The sequence below is a fragment of the Antechinus flavipes genome, chromosome 6 (assembly GCF_016432865.1).
Source record: "Antechinus flavipes isolate AdamAnt ecotype Samford, QLD, Australia chromosome 6, AdamAnt_v2, whole genome shotgun sequence".
Classification (NCBI taxonomy): domain Eukaryota; kingdom Metazoa; phylum Chordata; class Mammalia; order Dasyuromorphia; family Dasyuridae; genus Antechinus; species Antechinus flavipes.
Genome location: NC_067403.1, coordinates 15,336,129 through 15,363,133, shown reverse-complemented (window position 1 = coordinate 15,363,133; position 27,005 = coordinate 15,336,129). Strand labels below are relative to the sequence as shown.

Below are 27,005 nucleotides of genomic sequence, written 5' to 3'. Positions count from 1 at the left end.
TTTAACTCATTGTTGCTTGTCAAAATGGATTGGACTATAGATATAATGGAAATAAATGTGGGTATTGGAACATGTGATCCGGTGGAGAAAAGATTAAAAGTTCAATGGTGACTTTGTCATTAGCTCTGGGACATTGGGCAAGTAAATCGTTTTAAATTTCTGGCCTCAAACACTTCATCTATAAAATGAAAGAGATAGATTAGGGGACTTCCTAGTGCTCATCTGAAGTTGAATTTGAACTCAGATTTTCCCGACTCTATCAAGACCACTGCTCTATTCTCTTTACTTCAAGGGTAAGATGAATCTTTGTCTAAATGATGGAGTCAAGAAATAATAAATTATAAGTACAAGTCTGATCATCTCTACATGTTAGTGTCTGCCCAATATACACAGGCAGTTAATATCAAACAATAAGAGACTAGGAAATTCAGCTAAGTGCTAAAACTTTCTTAAATGATCTTTTACTGCAAAGTTTGAGAGTTCTTATAGAAAAACAAAGGAGAATGAAAAATCAAATATCCTGGTTTCCAACTTGGGTGATTGAGAATATGGTGATACCCTTAACAAAGAGGAAATTTGGGAGGGGGTATTAGTTTAATAGCAAAGATGATGGGTTCAAATTTGGACATAGCAAATTTGAGGTGCCAGTGGAATAACCAAATAAACATATTTAAAAGGCAACTGAAGATAGAAGATAAAGGTTAGAGGAGAGAATGGGGTTGGAGATTATGTATATTATATATTATGCATAAATACACACACATACATATACGTATTGGACTTATCCACCTAGAGATAACAATTAAACCCATAGGAGAGGATGGGATTCTTAAGGGCCACAAATAAGCCTGGAGGCCGGAGAAAGAGACATTTATATTTTGGTGGTAAGAGGATGATGAATCAGAAAAGAAATAGTCAAATAGAAAAGATAATTAGCAAACTGTCATGCAACTCTATTGTGCCAATCCAACAAGAGGCTAGGAGGGAACACTGTCACGTGTATGGGCTTATTAACCTTGGTGTCCTTGCATCCTGGAGTACTAGGGCCATCTGAGTAGTATTCAGTGGCTAACAGATCAGTGGATACTTTTGAGAATATAATTCCAATAATTGTAGGGCAGAAGCCTTCTTGAAAGGGAATGAGGAATCAGAGTGATGAGGGAGTGAAGATTGCATGTATTCCTCTTTAATAATTATGTTTTCTAGGGATTTTGAGGAAGGGGAAGAGAAGAGATATATAGGAGGGAAGTTTAAGGAAACTGTGGGGTCAAGGCAAAGTTTTTTTTTTTTTTTGTGGTTTGTTTTTTAGGAGGAGGGAAGACATGAAAATAGGAGAAGTTTCAGGCAATTTGTCTAATGTTCCCAGTTACCTCACCCCACCCAGGCTCATCTCCAAGCTTCAGTTGATATAAAATACTTGAAATTGTCTCCCCTTACACCATCTTTGCTTGTTGAAGTGATTCACTTCCTCCCAGGTCCATTTCAAGATCTGTCTTATCTATGAAACCTTCTCTGACATGGCTCCTCACTGAAAATGATCTATCCCTCTTCAGATTTCTCAAAAAGACTTCACAGAACCACAGAATTTCAGAGATGGAAAGGGACCTGAACTTCTGTCTAGTCCAACCCATATGTCCCCAAGTGCTCCTACTACAATATATCCATCAGATAGTCAACTAGTCTTTGCTTGAAAACCTTTTCAACGAATGGGAATTCCTTTTGAATAAGTATAATTTCTGGAAGTTTTCTCTTAAATCAAGTCTAAATGTGTTTCTTTGCAGTTTCTATTCATTGGTGGAAAGTATCAGTTCTGCCCTAGGAAAGTACCTAGTGGTCAAATGAGACAAGTCTAAGATTTTTCCTAATTGATACTATTTCTAGTGCTAAGGCAAATTATGGGACTATCACCTTCTTGTTCCTGGAAATTTGATCTCTCTTAAGGCAGCCCAGGATTTTATTAGCTTATTAAACTTTATTGTTGACTCATTGGACTTGTAGCCCAGTAAAACTTAACTTGATATGGTCTTTTCCCTTGTCTTTCTTATATTCTCCTAGGGTCTCATAGCTTAAAATCACTGCATCTTCCTGCTAACCCTTTACTTTAAAACAACTCATAATCATATTGAAAACTCGACCTCAGTCATAGTATTCTCTGCATCCCTAGAGCCTGACTCACAATAGATACAATATTTGTTGAATTTAAAAGAATGGAGTTACAGGAACCATTTCTTTTGAGAACTGTGCTCCCATTGAAGGAAACTCTTCTGTCCCTAACATGGAAAGATTCATTTTGGTGGCTTCATGCCTTAGAATGACAGTTTAATAAATATTCCATAGCATGCTATTTTTCACTTCCTTTCATTCTTTCTCTTTTGAGTCTTCTTGTACAAAATGGCTAATATGGAAATGTTTTGCATGACTGCACATGTATCTATCAAATTGCTTACCCTTTTTGAGAGGGTAGAGGTGAGGAAAGGAAGAAGAGAAGAAAAGGTTAGAATTTGAAACTCAAAACAAAAAAACCTCAAATGTTAAAAAAAATTTTAATATATAATGGGAAGAATAAAAAAAAGATATCTCTCTCTCTCTCTCTCTCTTTCTCCCTTCCTCTCTCTCTCTTCCTGCCTTTCTCTTCCTCTATCATCATCATCATCATCATTTTCTATTCAAATAACTCATAACAACAACCATTCTAGAGTTTCCCTAATAAGTCCACATGTAATCTAGAGAATTCAGTCTAAAATCATCAGTTTACTAGATGTTATAAGGGAAAAACACAGGATGGAGAGTGAGAAAACTTGGGCTTAAATTCCTTCTCTGGCATGAATTAATTAATGTGATCATATTAGTTAATTAATGTGCCCTGAGTAAAGCCATTTAAAATAAAAGCACATTTATTCAATACCGAATAGGAATATATTGGTTAGGAATTATTCTCTTCCACACAGCCCAAATAGCCATTAAACCTCATAGACCTCGGGGCTATCCCCTCCAAGACAACTCAGTGCAGTTCTACAGCTCCCTCTCCCTGGAGCTGTTATGTTCCACTCCCTTCATTTCCTCCCTGAGCTGCTACTGGTTTCTTTGCTGAGCTTCTGCTCTCATGTACTGCTGGACTTCTTCCCCCACAGAGAGGGTTGCTGTTCTTTTGTGAGATAGCCCATGACTCAGGCTGTTCAGACTCTTTTATCAGCCAGACCATAGCTATTCCCAGACAATCCCTTAGATCAAAGTTTTTCTTTTTCTTTAAAAAAAAAATCACCTTACTCCTTCTCAGCACGAACTCCCCAAGACTTACTTGATATTTAGACTGAGTTGAGTATTTACTTCCAGCTCCCACAATGCTTTTGGCAGTAGCTCCAAGGCCTTCCAAATTACCCTGGAGTTTTACTTAGAAACATGGGAGGGGCTCCATTTCTGCAGCTATGCTCAGGTCAGTATCTCCCTTACAGAAGATCATCTATTTTTTTGTCATCACTCTAAAGTTATATTTATTTAATGCAGGTCAGGGAGAATGCTAGGATCCAGTCCCTTTCCCCCAGTCTGATAAATATAGGACCTGAGGGCAGGGCAGAATTTACAATGAAAGGACTCAAATATTACCCTACTACTTCTTGAGAGCCTCCCTCTTTCTTTTTATGCAATTATTAATCATCACAGTTACTAGTAAAGCAGAGATTGTAAAAATAGTAGCTGGAAGGGTCCTCTGAAATGTCTTTGTTCAACTTCCTCAAAGATGAGGTTTTTGAGTTCAAGAGATGTTCATGGAGCTAGTAAATAGCAGAGTTGGGATGGGAAGTCACGGACTCCAAATATGATGTTTTTTGTTTCCCCCCTTTCTGTCTATTAACTCCTGCCGCTTGAGTTCAAATCCAATCTCAGACACTTCCTAGCTGTGTGACACTGGGTAGGTCACTTAACCCATTTGCCTCAGTTTTCTCATCTATAAAATGAGCTGGAGTAGGAAATGGCAAACTGCCCTATCTTTGCAAAGAAAACTCCATTTGGGATGATGAGAAGTGAGACATGACTGAAATGACTGAACAACAATCATACCCTCTCCTATGGGAAGAATACAGGATTAGAGATCAGATGATCTTCCAGCAAAAACAAAATGCCATTGGAGATCAGAGGGATTTGACCCAAGAGACAAAGATGTAAACTCACTGCGAACTCTGGGTATTTAACATAACAATCTAGGTCATTTTGAACAAAATCCAATCCCTCCCCTCGCTGATCTATCATTTTTGACATAGCTTATCCAGTTAATATTCCTAAAATATAGATCTATGTGTGGCCTTTATTCAAAAAAAATCTTTACCTCTTCACTCAAAAACTCTTCAGGGGGTTTAAATTGCCTCTAGAATAAAATACAAAGTATTCAGCTTGACATTTAAAGCTTGCTACAATGGTGTTCCCACTTTTTCAATTAAGAAAGAAAGTGTGATTCCCTTTTTACTTTCCTTCCAGTCCAATCAGACTGAGCTACCAGCTGTTTCCCACCCATGATGTTCCATCCTCAGCCTTGGTACCTTGGGACAAGTGGCCATCCTGTAACTGGAATGCCCTTCTGTTAGGTAGAATCCCTGGCTTTACTTGGAAATGTAGCTAAAATGCTCCCTTTTGTGTAAAAGCCTTTCCTAATCCTCCCAGTTATCAGCACTTTTCCCTCTTACAATCAATGTATATACAAAGAATATATTTTGAATTTACTTCCTTATCCTCAAGGAGATTATATTCTTTTGGCAAGAATGTAACATTTTGATAGGTTATATATTGGCAAGCATGTAACATATATGATGGGTTATATTCTTTTGGCAAGCATGTAACATTTATGATAGATTATATTTTGCAAGCATGTAACATACATGATAGTTTATATTCTTTTGGCAAGCATGTAACATTTATGATAGATTATATTTTGCAAGCCTGTAACATACATGATAGTTTATATTCTTTTGGCAAGCATGTAACATTTATGATAGGTTATATTTTGGCCAGCATGTAACATACGATAGCTTGTATTCTTTTGGCAAGCATGTAACATTTATGATAGGTTATATTTTGCAAGCATGTAACATACATCGTAGCTTATATTCTTTTGGCAAGCATGTAACATTTATGATAGGTTATATTTTGCAAGCATGTAACATACATGATAGCTTATATTCTTTTGGCAAGCATGTAACATTTATGATAGGTTATATTTTGGCAAGCATGTAACATACGATAACTTGTATTCTTTTGGCAAGCATGTAACATATACTATAGCTTATATTCCTCTGGCAAGCATGTAACCTATGATAGATTATATTCTTTCGGCAAGCATATAAAATATACAATTTATTTTTATCTATGTTATATACTTGCCGAAAGAATATAACCTCCTTGAGGATAAGAACCATTTCCTTTTCTGTATTAGATCCCTAGTATCTACCATGGTGTAGGTGAATGTTATAAAAATTTGTCAAGTGGAATTGAATTGAGTTGCCCCAGGCTCCATACGCCACCCCGATACCTCGCCATCTTTCTCGTTCCGTATCAGTAAACATTTGTCCCGCTTGATCAAGCGATCGCTCTAGAAATGCTTACATGCTATTCCTGTGGCAATGGAGCTTTGCCTCTTAAAAGACCTTCTATTTGATGATGCTGAAATTGTAAATCCATTTGCCGGTGGTGATCATCACTGTCTTATCTCCAGTGTTCTGGGACTTGTGGAGCAACTAGTTCTATTGTTCACCATTTTGGTTCCATTTCAGTTCATCTGGTGGAGTTTTCTCACTTTGAGCTATTCCATAGTCAGAAAAGGGAACAGTGAAGCTTTTTTTCTCTATTTTTTTTCATAATTTCTCTTGGAAATCACATGTCAAATGCTGGTTGACTTTATGGACAACAGCGCATATATTTATGTATCAACACCTGAATTAAGCTTCCCCTTCCCCCCCAAAAAATTATGGTGTTAGAGTTTTTCATCAATAGCTCCAGTGTGCTTTTAAAGCTGCATTACTCTCTAGGGTCCTATTCCTAGAAGACTGAGAAGAAATCAAGTGCTCAGGGCCACAATGGCGGCATTCACATTTCTTCCTGTTTAAAGAAACCTCAAATTTTGTTTTTCTCAAAACATGGTGCCTATATTTCCTTTCCCTGACCAGGGCCATAAGCACACAGGGATATTTGATAAAGCATACCCTTTAAGAATTCTTCGAGTCTAGCAGCAAAGTCTTCCCAATCCTACACACATTTTCATTTGTGGATGCTCTAGAACTCTCTCTCTTTCTCTTTCCAAAGTCCCAGTACACAATTTCTGAATACTGAGGGTGCTTTGGTTTGTCCAGCATATACTTTTTCTTTCTTTCTTTCTTTCTTTCTTTCTTTCTTTCTTTCTTTCTTTCTTTCTTTCTTTCTTTCTTTCTTTCTTTCTTTCTTTCTTTCTTTCTTTCTTTTCTTTTCTTTTCTTTTTTTTTTTTGCTTTTGGAGACTTTGAATTTTAGAACAGATAGTTATTATCTAGGTGACCTTGGATAAATAATTTTACTTTACTAAAGCTCAGATTTTTTATCTGAGAAGCTAGGGCTAGATAATCACTTACATTTCTAAAAAAAAAAATGAGATTTTCCCTCAAATTAGTAGACTAATGTTGAGGCAGCTAGGTGACTCAATGGCTCAGTGGAGTGCTAGACTTGAGAGAAGACCTGAGTTCAAATCCTGCCTCTGCTTCCTAATTGTGTGACTCGGAAGAAATCCCTTCATCTCTACTTCAGCTTCCTCCTCTATAAAATGGACATGAGAATAGGATATAAATTCAGGGCTCTTGCCAGGATCAAATGAGTAAAATTGGTGAAGTGCTTTGCAAACTTCAAAGGGCTTTCTAAAGGCTACCTCTTATTTTTAATATTTAATATTTATTTTTAAAGACTAGATTATTTTAAAAGTCTCTTCCTATTCTAAAATCTAGTGGCATCCTGAAGTGTGTTATAGTCTTTAAAGGATATGTCGATGGGGACCCCTGTGGAAAGGCCTGTGGCTGCCTCTCCGTGTGACTTTGGACAAGTCATTTCAATGTTCTGGGCCTGGACTTCCTTTTATGTGTTAAGTGAAGGATGACTTCAGCTTCCAGAGCAACTTAATATTTCTTAGGCCGTTAGACCCTGGCGACCACTCAGTCCTTTCCAGTTTTAAGAAGCTACCATTCTCTGTTTGGGGTAGGTACCTCTCTAGAGCTACCCCCGACTTCCCGTGGCAGATGTGGGGGAGAGGGGAAGCTGGACCTGCGGAGTGACCCTGGACAAGTCCCTTAACGTTTTCTTCATTACTGCAAAGTGAGGGAGCTGAAGTAGAAGACCGTCGAGGGCCCTTGCAGCTCTAAGGCCCGAGCCAGCGGTGAGAGGCAGGAGGGGGGTGGAGAGGGGCCTCTCCCTTTCTCCCAAAGGTGCTCAGCCTCGCCAAGGTCAGCCGCCTCCCGGAGCTCCAGAAGTGGTTGGAGGCTGTGGCTGGGAAGGAGGTGGGGAGGCTGGGGAGGAGGTGGGGAGGCTGGAGGGAGCCGGACCCGAAGGGCCCAGGGGAGAAACTGACCGAACTCTCACTTTTAGGGGATAAAAAAAAGCCCACACCTCCACCCCGCCCCCACTTTCCGAAAGGAGCCCTTAATACATAATTCATGGGCCAGGAACGGGCTGCAGCTAAAGTGCTGATGTCAGGAAGGAGTCAGTTCAGCAAGCGAGATCAGCAGCGGCGGCGGCGGCAGCACTAGAGGCAGCGGCGGCGGCGGCGGCGGCGGCACTAGAGGCAGCGGCGGCGGCGGCGGCAGCGGCGGCCGCGCCTCCCTCCTCCCCCTCCCTCCGGGCCACGGCCGGAGCCCCGCGGGGAGCCCGAGGCGGCGTCCGGGGGGGGGCCGGGGGCAGCATGCTGCCCGGCTGCGGCTCGGGCTCCCACACCCGCGGCTTGCAGCCCTCGAGCAGCGGCGGCGGCGGCGGGAGCGGGCGCGGCGGCGGCTCCGGGGCTCCGGGCCGGCCGGCGGGGGCATGGCTCTGCTGAGGGGCTGCGGCGGCGGCGGCGGCGGCTCCCTGCTGCTGCTGCTGCTGGCCGCCGCCTGCCTGCTGCAGCGCGCCCAGGTGAGGCGGCTGGTCCGCTGCCCGGCCACTTGCAGCTGCACCAAGGAGTCCATCATCTGCGTCGGCTCGTCCTGGGTGCCCAGGATCGTCCCGGGGGACATCAGCTCCCTGTGAGTGCGCCCTCCTCCCCCTCGTCACCCGCGCCCTCCCCGGGGACTTTCCTGCCGCGCGAGGGTGCCCGGGACCGGCCCCCCCTCTCCCTCCTCCCCGCCCCCATTACCTTCGGGTCTTCCCTACTTTCTGCGGGGGCCGTGGGGCGGGCATGGGGACGCGCTGGAGATTGGCTGGGGAGAGGGCGTGTGGAGGGAGGGAGGGGAGCTCGGGTGCTGGGGAGGGAAGGCCCTTGGGGGGAGCTTGCTAAGGTACTTGAGAGAGAGAGAGAGAGAGAGAGAGAGAGAGAGAGAGAGAGAGAGAGAGAGAGAGAGAGAGAGAGAGAGTGTGTGTGTGTGTGTGTGTGTGTGTGTGTGTGTGTGTGTGTGTGTGTGTGTGTGTAAGCCTAAAGGTAAGGGTCTGCAGGGCTTGTGCCCAAATCTGGGGCTGCTTTTCTTTTTAGCGCCTTCAGGTGCCAGAGGTTGGTGAGATGGGGCCGAAAGTCCCCAGAGGGCCGAAGTAGCTCCTTTCCCATCAGGGGAGGGTGCCAGAGGTGGCCAGCCGGAGCTGACTTGCCCCTTTGCTAGAGTTAGCTTTGTCCACTTCTTCAGCCACTTCTAGAAGTTGTCTCCCTTTTCTGGGCTACAGAAACTTGGTGGGGTTTCATTGGGTCTCTTGAATCCAAGCTCCATGGGCCGGAGGGTCTAATGATTATGAACAAGTATTCTCCTGAGGATGGAGCATCATTTCTTGCTCACAGGGCTTACTTGCCAAAGGGCCAGGGAATCTTGGGTAGGGCTAAATTAGAGAGAAGGGAGAATTCCGGGACTCCAGGCTGTCCATGCACATCCAGCACATCTTCACCCGTTCTTAGGAGGGTCACCAGCAAAGCTAAGAGCTAAGGTTTTTCAAGTTTGGATAAGAGCTCAGCTCTGGCCAGGGTTGGGCCAGTGATGGGCAACCTTGACCAACTTCTTTAAAGTTGACTGTGAGCCCTGGCTGCCACTTTGGATTCTTTCTATTGGCGCCAGGGGAGGAAGGAGGAGGCCGGGTAGACAAGGGGGTAAGTCAAGGTCATCTCGTGGCCAAAGTGGACCTATGGATTCACAATTTTACCTACCACATAGTTTTGCTACCCACATTCCATTCCCTTCAGGTGTCATTAGCCCTGTCCAAGCTTAGTTTGACCATGTTCCCTCATTTAATTAGCCTGCTTTCAGCATCCTTCAGATCTTTTCCCAAAAAGTACTTGCTCCAACCCTGGAGTCCTGCTATTGACTGACATTAAGACTGACTGAAGAGGCAGCATGTTGTAAAGCTTAGGGAGCTGGCCCTGGAGCTGGAAAGACCTGAATTCAAGTCTCAGCCCTGACATATAACTAACATCATCATCCTGGGCAAGTCATTTAACCTCCGAATGTCCTAGAAAACTTTTTGAGGTTACAGAGATTCTGATTTCTTTGGTGCTAAAAGTGTCCTTCTTCAGGAGATCCTTATACCCAGTATTATGAGGGGTTCAGTCTCTACCTCCTGTCTGATACACGAGAGGGAGCCTGCCATAACAGCCTACCTGCTTTGCAGTCTGGGAAAACCTCAAATTTGGAATTGAGGTTTGGGGCCCTGGGCTTGTCCACTTCACCTCCCTGACTGCCTTAGGAATTGCCAGTAAGCTCAGATAGAGGGAGTTTGCAACCAGTATTTTCCTGCAAAGGTCCCCCACTGAAAGTTTGGAGCTAGACAAAGAAATCCAAGGCAGGATGGAAGCAGTTGTCCGGATCATTGCAGTTTAGACCTAAGAAGATCGAGAAGTTGACTTGGATTACCCAAGACTTGGTTTCCTAAGGTCTGCTCAAATTTACCAGCTTTTCCATTTTTTTTTTCTCCTACCTCTGAGAGACACAGGGCATGTCTGTGTAGCCCACGCTCTCCGGGAGTGCCATGAATGTGCTCACTGTAAAGTAGAAGGAAGTCCAAGGTGGTAGCAGCCCGGGGAATTTGGTGGGGGATTGGAACAAACTGCCTTCCTTGCCCAGCAAGTTCTGGAAAATGCTAGACTTTGTTCTTGGGGTCTGTTGGCCTTTTCTTCCTGCTTTTAGGAGCCTGGTCAATGGAACATTTTCTGAAATCAAGGACCGAATGTTTTCTCATCTGCCTTCCTTACAATTGCTGTAAGTATGGAAATGTCCCAAATACGTTTATTGTTCCTCTTCAATCCCTGCCCCTGTGTGAGCCTCTCCCTCTCTCCTCTGGTGTTCTGCATCAATCAAAACAGCCTCAACTTGACAAGCAGAGTCTGTGTCCGGCTCGTCCACTATGACCTCTTTCATTCCTTCCTTCCTCAGGGCCACATAAATTTGTTTGGAACTAATTTTTTACCCTCCCCCCTTAGTCATAGACCTTTATTCCGATGTTTTCTTCCTCCATCTGCTCCCAAATGCCTCTTGCAGCAATGTGCCCCAGAGAAGGGAATGCCAGAAGGAGGCTTTAGTGTGACCCACGAGAACTGTTCCCTGATCCCCTTGCTTTTTTAGATCTCTGTGTTGGAGAGGGGTGAAAGGTGATCTCTGAGAGCCTTTTATAAATGGCGGAGTCATAACCAGATTGAGGCAGCAGCTTTATTTGACCCAGCTAGAAATCTCCTTCCTTCTCTCTCATGCCCCTCACCCACTATTATTATATGCCCATAACTCGTGCAAAACTATTTATGGATCTGGTCGATGCTCACCTGGGCACCGTGTACACATCATACCCAAGATCATGCTCTATTACTCACGTTGTTTGGTGGCAAAAACTTTTTAAAGCAGCTAGGATAACTTACAAGAGTAAATTAAATAAAACTATAGTCACTGGTACCTATCTGTTTATGGTATTGTGGTCAGCAGCTTAAAAATTGACAAGGATAGAAAATTAAAATAAGGAAGCTGGCATCTTACAGGTGATAATTATAATGAAAGTGCCTTATGTTTATTAATCACCTAACATTTTACCAAGTGTTTTCACATGCTCTATCTCATTTGATCATTTGATTTGATATGAACATGATCAGACCTTAAGAAATGGAATAAAAGCATTGATCATGAATGAGAATGTTAACGATTCTGCTTTTTGTTTATTTTCTTTGATCATCTATCGATTCTTAATTTTGGTAGGTGCTAGTCATCACACCTTCTCCTAGGGACTACACATTTGTAAAGTGCTTCCTAATTTGCAAAGTAGCAGTGGGGAGACAGTGAATTGGGGGTCAGAAGATATGTCTGGATCCCGACATCTCATCATTTAACATGTTAATTCAACTTCCTTATGACCAATAAGAATAATAATATCTCCAGTATGAATAGGTGAGAACTCAGATGAGGTATTATATAGACAGCTGTACCTTAGGGAGAGTACAGTGAAAAGTGCATCAGCTGTGAAGCCCAATGGAGATCTGAATTCAAATCCTGTTTCTTACCTGTGTAAACTTAGGAAAATCACTTAATCTCTATGGATTTCAGTTTCCTCATCTTCAAAATGAAAGATGGACTACTAGTCTTAGTTCGTCCCATAATAAGCACTTAATAAGTCAACCAACCAAGCTGATGAGAATTTATTGAGTCTTTACTTTGTGCTAGAGGGGCACTGGGTAAAGCTCAGGGAAAAGCAAATGCAAGCCAAAGGAGCTTATTTTCTAATAAGGAAAGACAGGGCATAAAAAGAAGCTGAAAAGACCGGAGGGGACAGATATGAAGGGACCTGGTGTAAAGGCTTGGTAAGAGGTTTGAGGGAAAGTCCAGGAGATCCAAAGTACTGAGGATAGAAGGAGATCTGTTTGGTCTGAACATTCTTTTTTAAAAGCAGATTCTGGGAGGAAAAAGGCAGCTGAGAGAGAAATGTCAGGGCTGTGGGGTACTTCCAATGTGAGGGGTAGTTCTAGGGTGGATGGAGCTTATACACAGGTTTATGGCTTGGTGGAGAAAGCCCTTAGGAGATCTCAACTTGGAGATCAATGAAGGCAGTTTGGGATTGATCATTCTCCTTAAAATGGGGTTCTGAGAGGAACCAGCTGTCCAGAGGGAGAAGTTGCTACAGTGAAGAGTATTTCCAGTGTCAGGGTTGTCCTGAAGATCATAGAACAATATATGTAAACCACTGTATAAATACCAGGTATTTTTATTTACATCTGTATCATATTTGATTCCTGTTAGGAAGATAAGGTTAGCATTTGCTACTCTCCCCATTTTGCAGATAAGGGAAACTGAGATCTAGAGAGATTAAAAAAGTTTTAAAGTCATATAGCTAGTAAAATGAGTCACTGAGAGATTGCGTTAACCAAGGTTATACAGTTAATATGAGTTAGGGGATTTTTTTTTTCCACTACAGCACATTCTCTCTTTAGTTACTGTTTGGCCTTTTAGAGGAAACTAGAACTCCATAAAGTATTAAGGGAAACTAATGAATAACTAAGGGAACTAAACTAAAACTAAGGGAAAAGAATGAATACATACTAATTTTCATGTTAAAATGTAAAAGAAAACTATACATTTTTCTGGCAAGAATATGGACTTTACGTGTAGGAATAATTAAATATTTTATTTTAAATAGTAATTGCGACTTCAATTTTGCATAGAATTTAAAAAAAAGTTTTTCTTCAATAATAATAACCATTTCAAGTTACATCTAAAATAGTTATATTGAAAAGGAAATTCACCGGTAGAGATAAAGAAATAGTATATTACTGAATAATCATAGAAATGGAAGGTCATTGAAGATATTAGGATCTACATTTTCCATGAGAAAAGGATTATCCAGTGAATATTTCGTGAGGTGATTATTGTCCCATGGGCATCACAGAGGAAAGAATGACACGTGAAGGCAAAAACACAAGGCTCTTTCCCTACCTCTCACATTAATTGTATAACCTTGGATAGAGCATTTAACCTCTCCGTGATTCAAATTTCTTCTCAGAACTAAGTGTTCTAGGTTTCATTTAGCTCTAGAATTCTAAGCTCATAGCAATTTATTATTGTTAAGAATAAAGACAATGCCATATATTTTAAGTGCTACTGTTGAGTCATTTTTCAGTCATGTCTGACTCTGTGACTTAATTGGGGTTTTCTTGGCAGAGATACTGGAGTGATTTGCCATTTCCTTCTCTAACTCATTTTACAGATGGAAAAATTGAGGCAAACAGGGTTAAGTTACTTGTCTTGGGGCACACAGCTAATGTCTAAGGCTGGATTTGAACCCAGGAAGATGAATCTTCCTGACTTCAGCCCCAGATCTCTATCCACTGGGCCACCTACATTTTAAAACACTTTGTTATTTACTGTATCCTTGTATATCCATTAGGTTAGAGTAGACGATCTTTAAAACCACAGCTCTAAATTCCCTGATCCTGTGGCTCTTCTTTGAACTTCACAATGACCTTGTGAGATGGGCAGGATTTATATTATCCTGAATTTGTATAAGAAGTAGCTGAGACCTAGAGATGTATGTTCCCTGAAGTTACGGAGTAAGTAGTGTAATGGGAGTTAGTGCCATGTCTTTTTGCTATTCATCTATTCATCATCTTCATTACTATTCATTTACAATTCATATAGAGCTCTTTCCCCTACAGTTTAGCTGTGTATGGTTCTACAGCGATTTTGAATTATATTGAGGAACATCAAATAACATTTAATGAACAGTAACTACAGGGTGAAAACGTCCTAAGATTAGCATTATCGGAAGAAAAAGTGATAAAAAGGAGCAAGGATTCAGTCATTGATCTTTGAGTGTTGGGATTGTCCAGTCATTCCCAGAAAGGTAGTATCTCTTACTACCAATTATGAGGTGACATAATAATTCAATCGATGTGTCTGGTAATAAGCAGAAAGGATATCACTGTGTTGCTAATAGAACTGTCTTTGATTTTTTTCATTTCAGTTTGCTGAATTCTAACTCGTTCACAGTTATACGAGACGATGCCTTTGCTGGTCTCTTTCACCTCGAGTACCTGTAAGTTCCAAGGTGGGGTTTGGGGAGTTCAAGATACTCTGGAGAATTATTGGGATCTTTTCCCTTAGGGGAATTGTCTTCTGGGAAGCACAGGAGTGAGGAAGGTGAAAAATACCTTACCTTCTTATTTCAATGCTTTATTGGCTCCCACTTAGCTTTTCTTTTCAAGTAACATATGGGTAGTAGTTATTGTTTTAATTCAAGTCAATTAAAGAAATATTTATTAAGGATCTATATGTTGTACAGAATGTTCTATGCTGCTACAAGGATAAAAATGACACAATTCTTACCTTCAATGAACTTATGGTCTAAAAGGGAGGTTTTGGCTAGAGTTAAAAAAAAAACTAATAAAATAGAATGTGATGGGGAGAAAAGGAGAGATTCAGGTTAAATGTTCTAGAATTTTTTTTTTGGAGGGCATATTATGAACCTTTTTATTTATTTATTTATTTTTGTTAATTTGATGAAATCTAAAAGATCCTTATTCAGAATGATATTTGTGAAGGAAATAATTGAAGGAAACTCCAATTTCAGTAATAGATTAATGAAAATAAAGGTGTAGGTTTTTTTTTCTCATCTAAGTTTTCAAGTCCCATGCAATACATCCACAGTTCCTTTGAGGGTTGTGAACCCCAAGTTAAAATTCCTAACTGTAAGATAAATACTCTAAGAATTGTTGAGGAGGCAGAGCGCTTTTAGCTCGGTGGGTGGGCTAGGGATCAGGGAAGGTTTCTCTAAGGATAGAACACTTGTGCTGGGCCTTGAAGGAATAGTGGGTGAAGGAGAGAAACAAGAAGAAAGGTAAGAAGGGAGCAGAGAAGGGGAGATTCTCACCCAGTGCTAGTATTTAATTTGCAGGTAAGTGTGCAGTAAGCACAAATGAAGCTCCTGGGTTGGATATTTTTAACTGTGTAACTACATAATAATTTGCTGATATCTCTCTGGCCACAGAGAGAAAGGCTGTTCAAGACTGCTGCTTCTAGAGTCCATTATTCTCATTTTGGTGGAAAACTTCACAATCCCTGTTTTGACTGTCCCTTGGCAGCCTGCTTAGGATTTCTTTCTGGCTCTGCTAATTTTCATCTCCTTTTCAGATTTAGATCCTCCTATCTATTTTCTACTTTTCCACCAAATTCCTGTTTCTTCTTTCTACTTTCATGTCTTTTCCCCTCAAGTCCTTTCATCCTGCAATCTTTTAAACATTTTAATAACGTTAATCCTTTTATCAGGTTGCTTTTCCCTACTTAGCATTCAAAGGGATTTTGAAAGCCTTGCCTATTTTCTTATCTAAAATCAACAGGTATATTTTAAAATTCGAAACACATGCTGGGTACAAGATAAGTCTCTCTGTACTAATTTTCAGCATGGGAAGAAAAAAACGACTTTGCAAGAAATAATTTTCCCTATTTTATTTTCTGCATCAGAGATGTGGTGTAGCATGAATTTGAAGCCTCATCAGGGTCTGTGAAAGCTAATGAGTGAGTGAGTGTGTGTGTGTGTGTGTGTGTGTGTGTGTATGCAAAACTACTAATTTCATGTTGTAGAAGAGGCACCTTAGAATTACTAAGAAACTGTAATCTTGCCAAATTTCAAATAGTACATGCTGCAGATCTCTAAAAATTTTCTATTATTATTATAATCAATGGCAGTTGAAATTTTCAACATCATAAATATCTGATTTTACAAGCCAACATCTCCATGTAAATAGTGACCATAATGATGGAGTACCATGGTAATATTCTTTTGTATTCAGCGCTTTTCCCAAGACAATAATAGTCTACTTCGAGACAAAACAATCTGCCAAGTAAGTGCCATGGACTAAAATTTGAGTGTAGTGTTCTCTTGTTAGAATATAAATCCCACATGCTCCTCAGCAGCTCTGAGGACAGCATAATAATGTTGATGGAGACTAGTGTGACCTAGTAGATAGAGCTCTGACCTCAGAGTTCCCAAAGCTTTGGGTTCCAGATCTGCTTCTAGTATAGTCCAGGAGGAGTTGATGATTCATCTTGGTGGAGGAGGTTCCCAAACTTAGGAAACCACAGGTCCTTATCCCTTCCCATCCAAAAAAATAATAATATTAGTAACCAATAATAATGGTAATTTCTGCTTATATATAGCACATTTTTCTGAATAGTCTTGTAAAATAGATGAGGAAGCCACAATGACCTTTCTAAGCAGCATCTTTGTTCCACAGAGTCAAAAACTTCATACTTTTAGCACGGTCTGTCAAGATGTTTGGCTTCTCCTTTATTTATTTATTTTTCTTGGTGACTTTTAGGCCTTGAGGGCAATTTTCATGTGGTCTACTTGCTCAGGAGTATGTGTGCTAGTGCCTGGGTCAGACAATGAAAAAGTAGTCCCCCCGGATCACAGAGGGGAAGGGACCTCAGACAACATCTGTTCCAGATAAGGATCCTTTCAGCACTCTCCTTGATAAGTAATCACCCAGGTTTTGCTGGAAAAGCTCCTCACGAGGCAGCCTATTTCATTTTTGGACAGCTCTAATTGGGAGAGAGTGAGTTAAAATATGCCTTTGCTCCCAATTCTAACAAGAAGAAAGAACCCATTCCCTTTTGAATGGACCACTCCTCACATAGCTGATGGCAGCTCTCATTTTCCCCTCCAATTCTCCCAAGTCTTCTCTTCCCCTTCTGAACAGATAGGCTCTCCAGCCATTTGCCCGTGCCGGTGACCTTCCTCTGGAGCCACTCTAGTTGGTCAGTGTCCTTTCAAGGTAGCCAGAACTACACTCAATGCTCCAAGTGTCTAAGCAATTGCACCACTGGACCAAGTAGTCATATTACTGTGAACATTGGGAAAATTCAGAGCCGCAGATACAACTATATTAAAATTCTGTATGTGTGTTGTTTATGTTCAGAAGATGAATCAGATTTTGTGATTTGAGTCGTACACAGCTGTTACTGGTATTCCTCAGTGAACACCTACTCACTCTGTAGATTTTTCTTACTCTACAGTTGGTAAATTGGGGAATGAGCTTCTTATAACAAGCCTAGGTGACAGCCTTGTGCTTCATGGTTTATGAAGCGCTTTATGAACATTATTTTACTTGATGCTACTGGCACCCAGGAGCTAGGTGGAATGAATATTATTATGATTTTTAACAGAAGGGGAAACAGAAACACATGGAGAAATAAGTGACAACATAGCCCTTTATTAGTGAGATCTTCTGGCTCCAAATTCAGTCATTTTTCTTCCACTACATCATCCTGTTTCTCAGCTCTGGAACTTGAGAAAATCTGCCTTAAGGGATTTTTGGTATCTCTACAGGAGACTTAGATATAGAATCTGTTCTTTGAATCATATTCCATATTGGAAAAATTCTACATATTGAGCTTTTATATAAGCAGGAAGAGAAAAATCAAGATCTTATGTTACTGTGCTGGCCATAGCAAGAACCTGCTTCCTTTTTTAGCCACTAGTATATTCTGCTTAGCAAGCTGGACAAGTGACATGGGCCAAAGGACACCTGCTAGAAGATCTATGTTCCTTGTGGGCAGGAAGTGTTTTATATATCAAAGGGGACTTTTTATTGGATCCTTAGTTCTTTGTGAAAAAGGATGGAATCTTCTGTACCAAATGGGACTTCTTACTAGATTATAAGCTTCCTATGGACAGGGAGAGTGTCTTATATACCAAATGGGTCTTTCTATTTGATCATACTCTCTTTGTAGATAGGGATGCTGGGACTTCCTGGTAGATCATAAGTTTCCTATGGGCAGGGATAGTGTCTTATATGCCAAGTGGCACTTCCTACTAGATCATAAGTTCTTTATGCAGGGAATGGTTTCCCCAAGTATTTGACCTATCTTCTTTTTACTCTGTATATTCTCTCACTTGTTTTCTTTATCACTTCCATGGAGAATTGTAATATTTATGCCAATGACCCTTAGATCTGTATTTCCAGCCCTAATCTTTTTCCTGAGCTCCAGTCCCTCATTATCAACTGCTATACTAATACTTAAAACCCATTGCACGTAGACATCTCAAACTCATCATGTCCAATACCGAGCTTATTGTCTATCCCCTCTAAATCCACTCTTCTTCCAAACCTCCCTCTTGCTGCTGAGTACTGTTTTACAACCCTTCCAGTCACCCGTGTTTCTAACCTTGATGTTGTCCTTCACTTCTCACTCTCATTCATTCCACATATCCATTCGGTTGCCTTATCTTATAATTGCATTTTGCAGAATATTTCTTCCATAGTCCCCTTCTCTTCACTCTCATAATCAGTTCCCTAAATCAGCCCTGATCATCTGCACTGTTGAAATAGCCTAGTTTCTTCTTGTTCCTATATATAATCCAAATAGCTGCCAAAGCGATTTTCCTGAGGTGAAGGTCCAAGTACTTAATAAATGTTAATGGTTCCCTCTTACTTCTTGGGGTCAAATCTGAACTCCATTCTTAGCTTTTAAAACTTTGCACAACCTGGTCCCTTCCTATTTTTCCTTATACTTATGTTCCCTCCTAAGTACTCTGTTGATTCCCTTGCTGTTTCTCAACACCAACACTCCTTTTTTGCTGGCTGTCCCCCATGCCGAGAATGGTCAAATGCTTCCTCTCTTCCTTTTATCAGTTCTCAGCTCAAGAACCAGCTCCTGCAAAAATCCCTTTCTTAATCCCCTAGCCATTATTACTATCCCCTCTTGGGTTACTTTCCATCACTTGTTTCTATCTCTTGTATATCTTTTCATGTGTATGTTGCTCCCCCATTAGAATGCAAGCTTTTTGAAGGTAGGAGCAGGGTTTCCCCCTCTCCTTTTCCTTACATCCTCAGCATTAGCATTAATGCTTAGGATTAGTAAGTGCTTGATAAATGCTTTTTAATTCATTAGTTGTCTACAAAAAGATGTTCATTAAATATGTATTGAGTGAATGACCGTGGATTCATTCCCTTTCTCCATCTCTTTTACTTCCTAGATATAACCACTTCCAAAATATTTCCCAAAAGAATGTATCTCTTAATTAATATTAGAAGTTGGATACAAAATAAGCTTGTGCAACATGCAGCTCTTTTATTTATATACGTGTTTTTAAGGGAGTAATTTATTTTTCATATTTATTTCAAATTTATTTCAACATTTTGTTTCAAATTTATTTTATTTATTTCAAATATTAAGTGATCTTTCTTCTTTGTTAAAAAAAACAAGCCATTTTCACCACTTTTGTGGAATGAATACTCGAATAGGGGATATATTTCCCCAGGAAAGCTCAAAGGACCAATCAGTTCAATAAACACACTCAATACCTACTTGGTACAGGGCATCTATTAAATCTCTGATGCTGGAGACACAAATATAGATCCAAGATATTCTATGATCTCAAGGAGCTCATCTTCAAATGCAAAGAACAAGGGCATGGTAACCATGATGCAAGGAAGAATGAAATGGATGCAAAGGAGATACTCATACCATTTACTATGAAAATTTGAGGAGTCAGAGGTGATATTTCACCTAGGAGGTGATCATAGAAATCTTCATGGAGGAGTCATATCTCATTTGAACTTTAAAGGAAGGAAGGGGCTTTCATAAATGAAGATGAAGAGAAGAACAGGAATGACTTCATTCTAGCTATGGAAAAGGGCAGTGTAAACAAATGTTTACATGGTGAGAATAGGAGCCAATGGGTCAATAGTCTAGTTTAGCAAGAATAAAAAATATGTGAAGAAAAGTAGTATAAAATAAGATGGGAACACTTAGTTAAAGCTGTAGGCAAAGAGCATGGAATGCTAGCCAAGAGTTTAGACTTTATTCAGCAATCCACTGAAGGTTTTAAGGCAAGAGTAATAGAGCCATAATGCATTAAGGAGATGACTCAGGTAGTACATTGGAGGATGAATTGGAGAAGGAAGAGACTGAAGGCTGGAAAACCAAATAGGAGGCAATTCTAATCATCTGCAGAGAAAAAGATGAGGTCTGGACTAGGTCCATGAATACTTGTGTGTGATAACTGAATTGTCTTAATAGCCAGAGATAGTGAAACATAAGTGGATTTGAGAAGCAGAAAATACCAAGAAACATTCTAATCTTGCTATAATGATTCTACCTTGCACATATAGAAGGAGTTTTATTATTTTCAAAGCGTTCTAACATACATTATCCCCAGCTCTCAGTGTTTTCATGCTGCCTCTCTCTCTCTCTCTCTCTCTTTCTCTTTCTCTTTCTCTCTTACACACAAATGCATACACACACATACAAGCACATTTATTTATTATCATACTCTTCTACTCTGCACTGAAAATTCCCGGGACATAAACTAGCATTCTCCAAAGATGCTTTTTATTCAGTTTTGTTTTCTGAGATGAAAAAATAATTTTTAAAATGTTAAGATGACAGAATGCAGTTAACCGTGTTTGCTTTACTTTGCAGATTCATTGAAGGAAACAAAATTGAAACTATTTCAAGAAATGCATTCCGTGGGCTCCGTGACCTAACTCACCTGTAAGTTCTTTCAACTGTGTTGGGGACCATTGATGTACGGAGTGAGGTGCTCTTGCTGGGAATTTCTTTGTTCACTCGGACTGTTCTTACCGCGTGGCAGTAGTCCCTCAGAGAATCCAGTTTTCCCTTGGTCAGAGACGTTCCTCAATCATTTATATAATGCCTGATAATTTGGATTCATCTCCCATTTCCATTATTATTTGATCTCTAGTTTTGATCACTGGTCCTTTTCTTTGCTGGAATAGATCAGTTTTGTAGATCAACCTTCCTGAAAAGTCAAAGTGAACTTTGGGGAGAGAAGTGACCTGTTTCTACATGGAGGGGGTAAGAAATGCAAGGTTTTCCTTTCCACTGGAAATAGAAGCCTGAACTAGTTCAATGAATAATTCTTACTTTATCCAAATTAGTAAAATTTTACAACTGAGAGGGACCTTAAAGATGATATACTCCTTTCCCTTTTTAGACTGATGAAACTTGAGAAAAAGTTATGACTTCTCCACCATTGAAGAATGAGTAGGTCTTTTCTAACTCTCTCTTCTGAATCATTTTCTCTCTCTCTCTTCTGAATCATTTTCTCTAATAGATGGTGGTGTATTTTAATGAATAATTTCAGTGTAGAAAATTTTTTTAATGTGAAATTGATTTGTAACTTGAGTTACACCTTTTTGATGACTTTTTTTCTTTAAAAACTCTACAGGTAGATTTGACTTGGTATTTCAGAAAGGAAAAATACCTCTCTCTCTCTCTCTCTCTCTTTTGGGGGGAAATTCATGAAAATTCGAAGTGATTATATATTTTTGCAAATGTAAAAATATTCCACTGTCTTTAGTTAGTTAGGAACTAGGGCATGTCCATGTGAAAAAAAAATATTTAAAAAGAATAACATTCTCAGTTATTATCAACTATATGTTAATTATAAGAAGATTATAAAGAAAATTTAATGGGGGAAATGACATAGAGAAAATACTCTTTAAAAAAGGTAAAGTTAGGTCTCTTATCATAGATAGATTGTCCTCATTATTCTTACATCAGTAACTTTAGAGCCCTGCCTTAAGCAGGAATGAGAGAGGAGGAGATAGGAAACTGAAGGTTAGCAAAAACCTCTTTATGAACATAGGAAATGAATCCAGAAAGTATTCTAGAGACCTCAGTTGGGTTGATATTATTTTTTCCCAGATAACTTCCCTTCTTCCAGAGTCCTGAATCTTTTTAGAATCAACTCCTGCATCAAGTCCCTATATCCTATTGCTTTCCTTATCCTATAAAGAAGTTTGGATCTTCTCCATGGAATTGCAATCTAAAGTAAGCATGCTTAGCCAAAATAGTTTTGTTGGCAAGGATAGGTTTTGGTAAGCAAACAGTTCTGAATAGCTGGCAAGTAGCAATCATGAACAGACAGTACTGATGCCCTTAAATGAGGAAGGAGGTACTCTTCAAATGGAGGCTAAATAACTATAGATCATGGAATGATTGAGCTAATCCAATTTTCTCATTTTATTAGTGAAAAAAGAGATTTTCTTTCTTTCTCTTTTCTTCTTTCTTTCTTTCTCTTTCTTTTTTCTCTCTCTCTGCTTCTCTTTCTTTCTTTCTTTCTTTCTTTCTTTCTTTCTTTCTTTCTTTCTTTCTTTCTTCCTTCCTTCCTTCTTCCTTCCTTCCTTCCTTCCTTCCTTTCTTCTTTCCTTCCTTCCTTCCTTCCTTCTTTCCTTCCTTCCTTCCTTCCTTCCTTCCTTCCTTCCTTCCTTCCTTCCTTCCTTCCTTCCTTCCTTCCTGCCTTCCTTCCTCCTCCCTCCTTTCCTCCCTCCTTCTTTCTTTCTTTCTTTTTCTTTTTCCAAGGCTCTGGATAGATCATTAATGAAGTTTATGGTCATTTGGTTGAATTAGACTAGACTAAAAAAATCTACTTGACCTAGTTACCTATAGACTTATATGGTTTTAGTTCTGATATTTAGGCAGAAGTGAATTGAGCCTGTAGAGAAAGTGTGTATGTGTGTATATGTGTGTTTGTGAAATAGAGAGAAGCTTCTTGTTCCCTTTGGGGAAACATGCTCCTATAATGTTCCAGTGTTTAACTGGGAGTTGGTTAGTTACTTCACAGAGGATGACCTAAATTCTTTCATTGCTAAATGTAGTTTCCAGCATAATAAACGTAGCATCCAAGGGCACTTAACTTACCCAGTGTTTGTAACTGGGAATAGCTGGTTCAACAGTCAGTGAAACAATGTGTATTTATTGAGCAAATGCTCATCACTTTACTGGACACAGTGAAAGATAATGAAATACAATTAGACATGGTCCTCATCTTTAAAGAATTTATTTCCTAGTGAAGAGGCAAGGTTACCATACATCAAAACAACAACAACAAAAAAATAGGGTAGTCTGTAATTGAATTTGGATTGTGTGTGCTGTAGAGGACTTCAGGCAAGAGAGAATTCAGTGGAGGCTGGATTAGAACTTCACGAAACAAGTAGGACTTCAGCTGAGTCTGAAGGACAAGTAGCATTAGATGAGTTGAGGGTAAAGTTGAAAGAAGATAGTCTCTGGCCCCAAGTAGCTTGTATTCTAATGGGGAAGAAGGGACAGAAAGGGATGATAAGATAGGAACATCAGTGAATTGTTTTTAGGTTCCCAGTTCATGGATCCTTCCCATTCTTTTTTTTTCTCATATTTGTCATAGTCAAGAATATTCCATTCAAAGAATTCTAACTCCAGCCACATAGATCACTTTTGGTTATTTATGCAGATTTTCAGCAGTGAGGGTGGACCTGTCTTTCCTCTTGTTTGGACAGAATGAGAGGTACAGGAATTTCTAGGCAAAACTTGGGATGGAAAAGGTTGGGAAACTCCAGTCACTAACAAATTTCTGATCCTGGGCAAGTCTGTGTATGAATGATCACAGTTGTCTCACCACACATACACAACCACACACACACACACACACACACACACACACACACACATACACACACACACACAATACCACAACCTCATGGAAGCCTGGATTTTAAAGGAACTTCTACTCAAGCAGAAGTTGTGCTAGATAACTTCAAAAGTCCCTTTGAACTCTTTAATGCAAAGGAGATTTCCAGATGTCTCAAAAGACCCCGCTCCTCTGACAGGGCTCATTGCCTAGACTTTGTTTATTAATATCCAGTTCCATATTTCCCCTTAGTGAAACAGCATCCACATACAGACTTAGCCTTACCTTCAATCAGCTGAATTTCTCAAGCCCTGAATACTTTTAATTTCAAGAGAAAGAGAACAATGACCATCCTAGAAAAGTTGTCCATACAAGGAAATTATGTGTTTAAAAACATCTTTAAAACTATGTCGTGTGGTCAGGTCACGTTCAATCTCCTCAACTTTTAACATTTTTATTATTATTTTCAATAGTATTTTATTTTTACAAATACATGCAAATAAAATTTTCAACATTCATGTTTACAAAACCTTGTATTCCAATTTCCCCCCCTCTCCTCCACCAAAGATAGCAAACGAACTGAAATAACATGTGCAATTCTTCTAAATATATTTCCATATTTGTCATGCTGTACAAGAAAAATCATATCAAAGGGGAAAACACAAAAAAGACAAAAAACAAGCAAACAAACAAAACAACAAAAAAATGGTGAAAGTACTACCTTTGATCCACATTCAGTCCCCATAGTTCTCTCTCTGGATGTGGATGGCACTTTCCATAAGTCTGTTGCAATTGCCTTGAATCGCCTCATTGGTGAAAGAAGTCAAGTTTATCACACTAAATTTTCTATACTGATAAACCTATACTGCAGTTTTTAGTGATTCTAAGGTTCTTAGAGATCCTGAATCACAAGAAAAAGAGTCAGCAATGGCTATTTATTCAGGTTGGAAGGTGAAATAAAATTTTTATTGAATTTGTTTATGATTTTAAAATTGTGGTACTTTTGATTTTAATACAGTAGCTATGTTCTAGTAAACCAATGAACAACACCCCCCATCCCATTCCTTGAAAAATATTGAGTGGAAACCACCTAAAAAGAATGATTTCATTTGACAGCATATGTGGATTTCCATGTTTGTAATTTATGCTTAGCAGAAAGGAAGGACAAGTCCTCCAGCTTTAATAATTTGGTCCAAACATCATCCATTGTTCATCCTGAGTTTTGTGGTCATTGGATTTTCGTTTACAATGTTGTCATTCCATATCTGGCTTTGTTTTCTCTAGTCCCTTCATCCAAGGCTTCTCACATTTCATTGACTTTTATGTATTTCTTATTCCCCAAAGCACAATATTATCCCATTACATTCAAAGAGTCTTGGTTCAGCTAGCCTCTAATAGTTATATTCATGATTTGTTTCTTGCCTTTTTATTATTACTTTTTTTTTTTTTTTGCTATTAACAAATAGTGCTGCTATGAATATTTGGATCTTTTCTTATTGTTAATGACTTTCTTGAGGTATAACTCCAGTAGAGGGTTTACCAAATATGAACAGTTAGTAACTTTTTTCATAGTTTCATTTCTCCCTGAAAGTTTGGATCGATTCATAGCCCCCCCCCCCCTACAGTGAATACATTAGCATAGTTTAGAAAGTGTTTTTAGAATGAACTTTTATTGGTATCTTTTGTTTTTTACATTGCCTGAATTTTATCTTATGTCCCTAGAAAGATGCAGAGATATAGGGAGAAATTTAGGTAATATAAAAACTCACCCCCATTTCAGAGAGCTATTTTATATAACATATTTTTAAAAATAAAATAAAATAAAAAAGGGGGAGAAAAAAATCAGCAAAATAATAAATATCTTTAAAATCTGACAGTATATGAAGTGCTCCACCTTCACGAATGCCCCCTTTTCTTAGCAGAGTAGTAAGAGGAGATACTTAGAAAAACTTCCCTCCCCCAACCATGAATTGAAATAGAAAAGGTATCCATCTGCTTAGTTACTTCAGTTTTTCAAAGGTTCCATAATCCTACCAATGTGGATTCTCTAACCTATCTATCCCTTCACACTTTTCTGTTCTGATTGACTTTTTCCCATGCCCTCCCATAGATCCTTAGTAAAGGGTCCACCAAGTATTCTGAATGGATGGGTGGTGGTGCTCTTTATGCCTTCACATAGATAGTAGTACAGTCCCCAGGCTATCCATATGGGTATTTCCCTCTCACTACATGACTGACTCATTTCCTTTTCCAGTTATGGAATGACTGGATGTCTTTTATATGAGATCCCTTCTTGCCTACAAACCATTGTTGGTTATGTTCTGTGATCAACTATTTTTTTCCCATTGTTCTTTGAATCCCACCCAGTTTGATTCTTCAAAGATTATTTGTGGTCCTCTAGCCTTAAAGGAGGACTTACTTTTTGGTATTAAAAAGATCAATTTTTGATTCGGAGAGAAGCTTGGGTTAATAAAAGCACCGTATAGCTTCCCAGATTCTCCTATTTCTGTGCTAAAAATCAATTTTTGATGTTAATGAGAAAATAACTGCCTACAAGAGGCTACCCTCTGAAGAGCCCAGGGCCTTTGAAGTTTCTTTATACATACAAACCTTAGAAACCAAGACATAAAAGTGATTTTGTAACCATGTACTTTATGGAGTCCTTTCTCAAAGCGCTTTCTTGTATTTATTCTTCGGGTATTAAAAATGATCATTGATGGATCATGTAGAATCCCTTGAAAGAAGGAATGATGTCATATATAAGCATAAAATATCAGTGTTGGAAAGGACCTTAGAGATTATCTACTCTAGCCTCTCACTCTATCGATGAGGATTTTTTAAACAGATGAAATACTTTATAAATTGTTCTTGAATAAAAGAGGCAGATATTGCTTAATGATTGCAATCCTATATTGTCATATAATTGTGAATTATAGTCCCAAGAATCCAGACCTCAAATTACAGTCTGAGCAGTAATGCTTTTTCTCTTTGTAACTAATTTCCTAACTCCAGCATCCTCTGACAAAGTTGAGTACTTCTGAGTTGAAGGCATTAGGTTTTTATTTTACATCATTAGCTTTATTTAAGTGACTTTAGAATGAAGAGGAATAAAGTTAATAACCATGTTGAAATGTTACTTTCTTCTTCCAGTTCTTTGGCCAATAACCACATAAAAACACTTCCAAGGGATGTCTTCAGTGATTTAGATTCACTGATTGAACTGTAAGTAATGCAAACCACATTATATTTGCTTGCCATTATGGCCCAGTTAATTGTGGACTTTATATGTTTCCCCTTCCCCCCTATTGTTTGCATTCTTGCTGAGCTCTGTGATGAAGCTAGAGTATATTGTGTTATTTGTCTGTATATCGTGTACATTTTGTTAGTTTTTGTAATTTTCAAATGCATTTTTTATTAAGATTAAGTTAGATCCTAAAGATGGGCCCTTCT

At 39.3% G+C, this 27,005-nt stretch overlaps 1 protein-coding gene across 1 annotated transcript in view; it reads left to right on the top strand.

Annotated features, from left to right (window-relative positions):
- The first annotated feature begins 8,021 nt into the window (after window positions 1-8,021).
- Window positions 8,022-27,005, top strand: part of LGI2 (leucine rich repeat LGI family member 2) — a 40,358-nt gene continuing 21,374 nt past the window's right edge. The window contains exons 1-5 of the mRNA XM_051964852.1: window positions 8,022-8,221; window positions 10,298-10,369; window positions 14,106-14,177; window positions 20,567-20,638; window positions 26,706-26,777. Coding sequence (XP_051820812.1) covers window positions 8,022-8,221; window positions 10,298-10,369; window positions 14,106-14,177; window positions 20,567-20,638; window positions 26,706-26,777 — 488 coding nt within the window. The remainder of the gene's footprint in view (window positions 8,222-10,297; window positions 10,370-14,105; window positions 14,178-20,566; window positions 20,639-26,705; window positions 26,778-27,005) is intronic.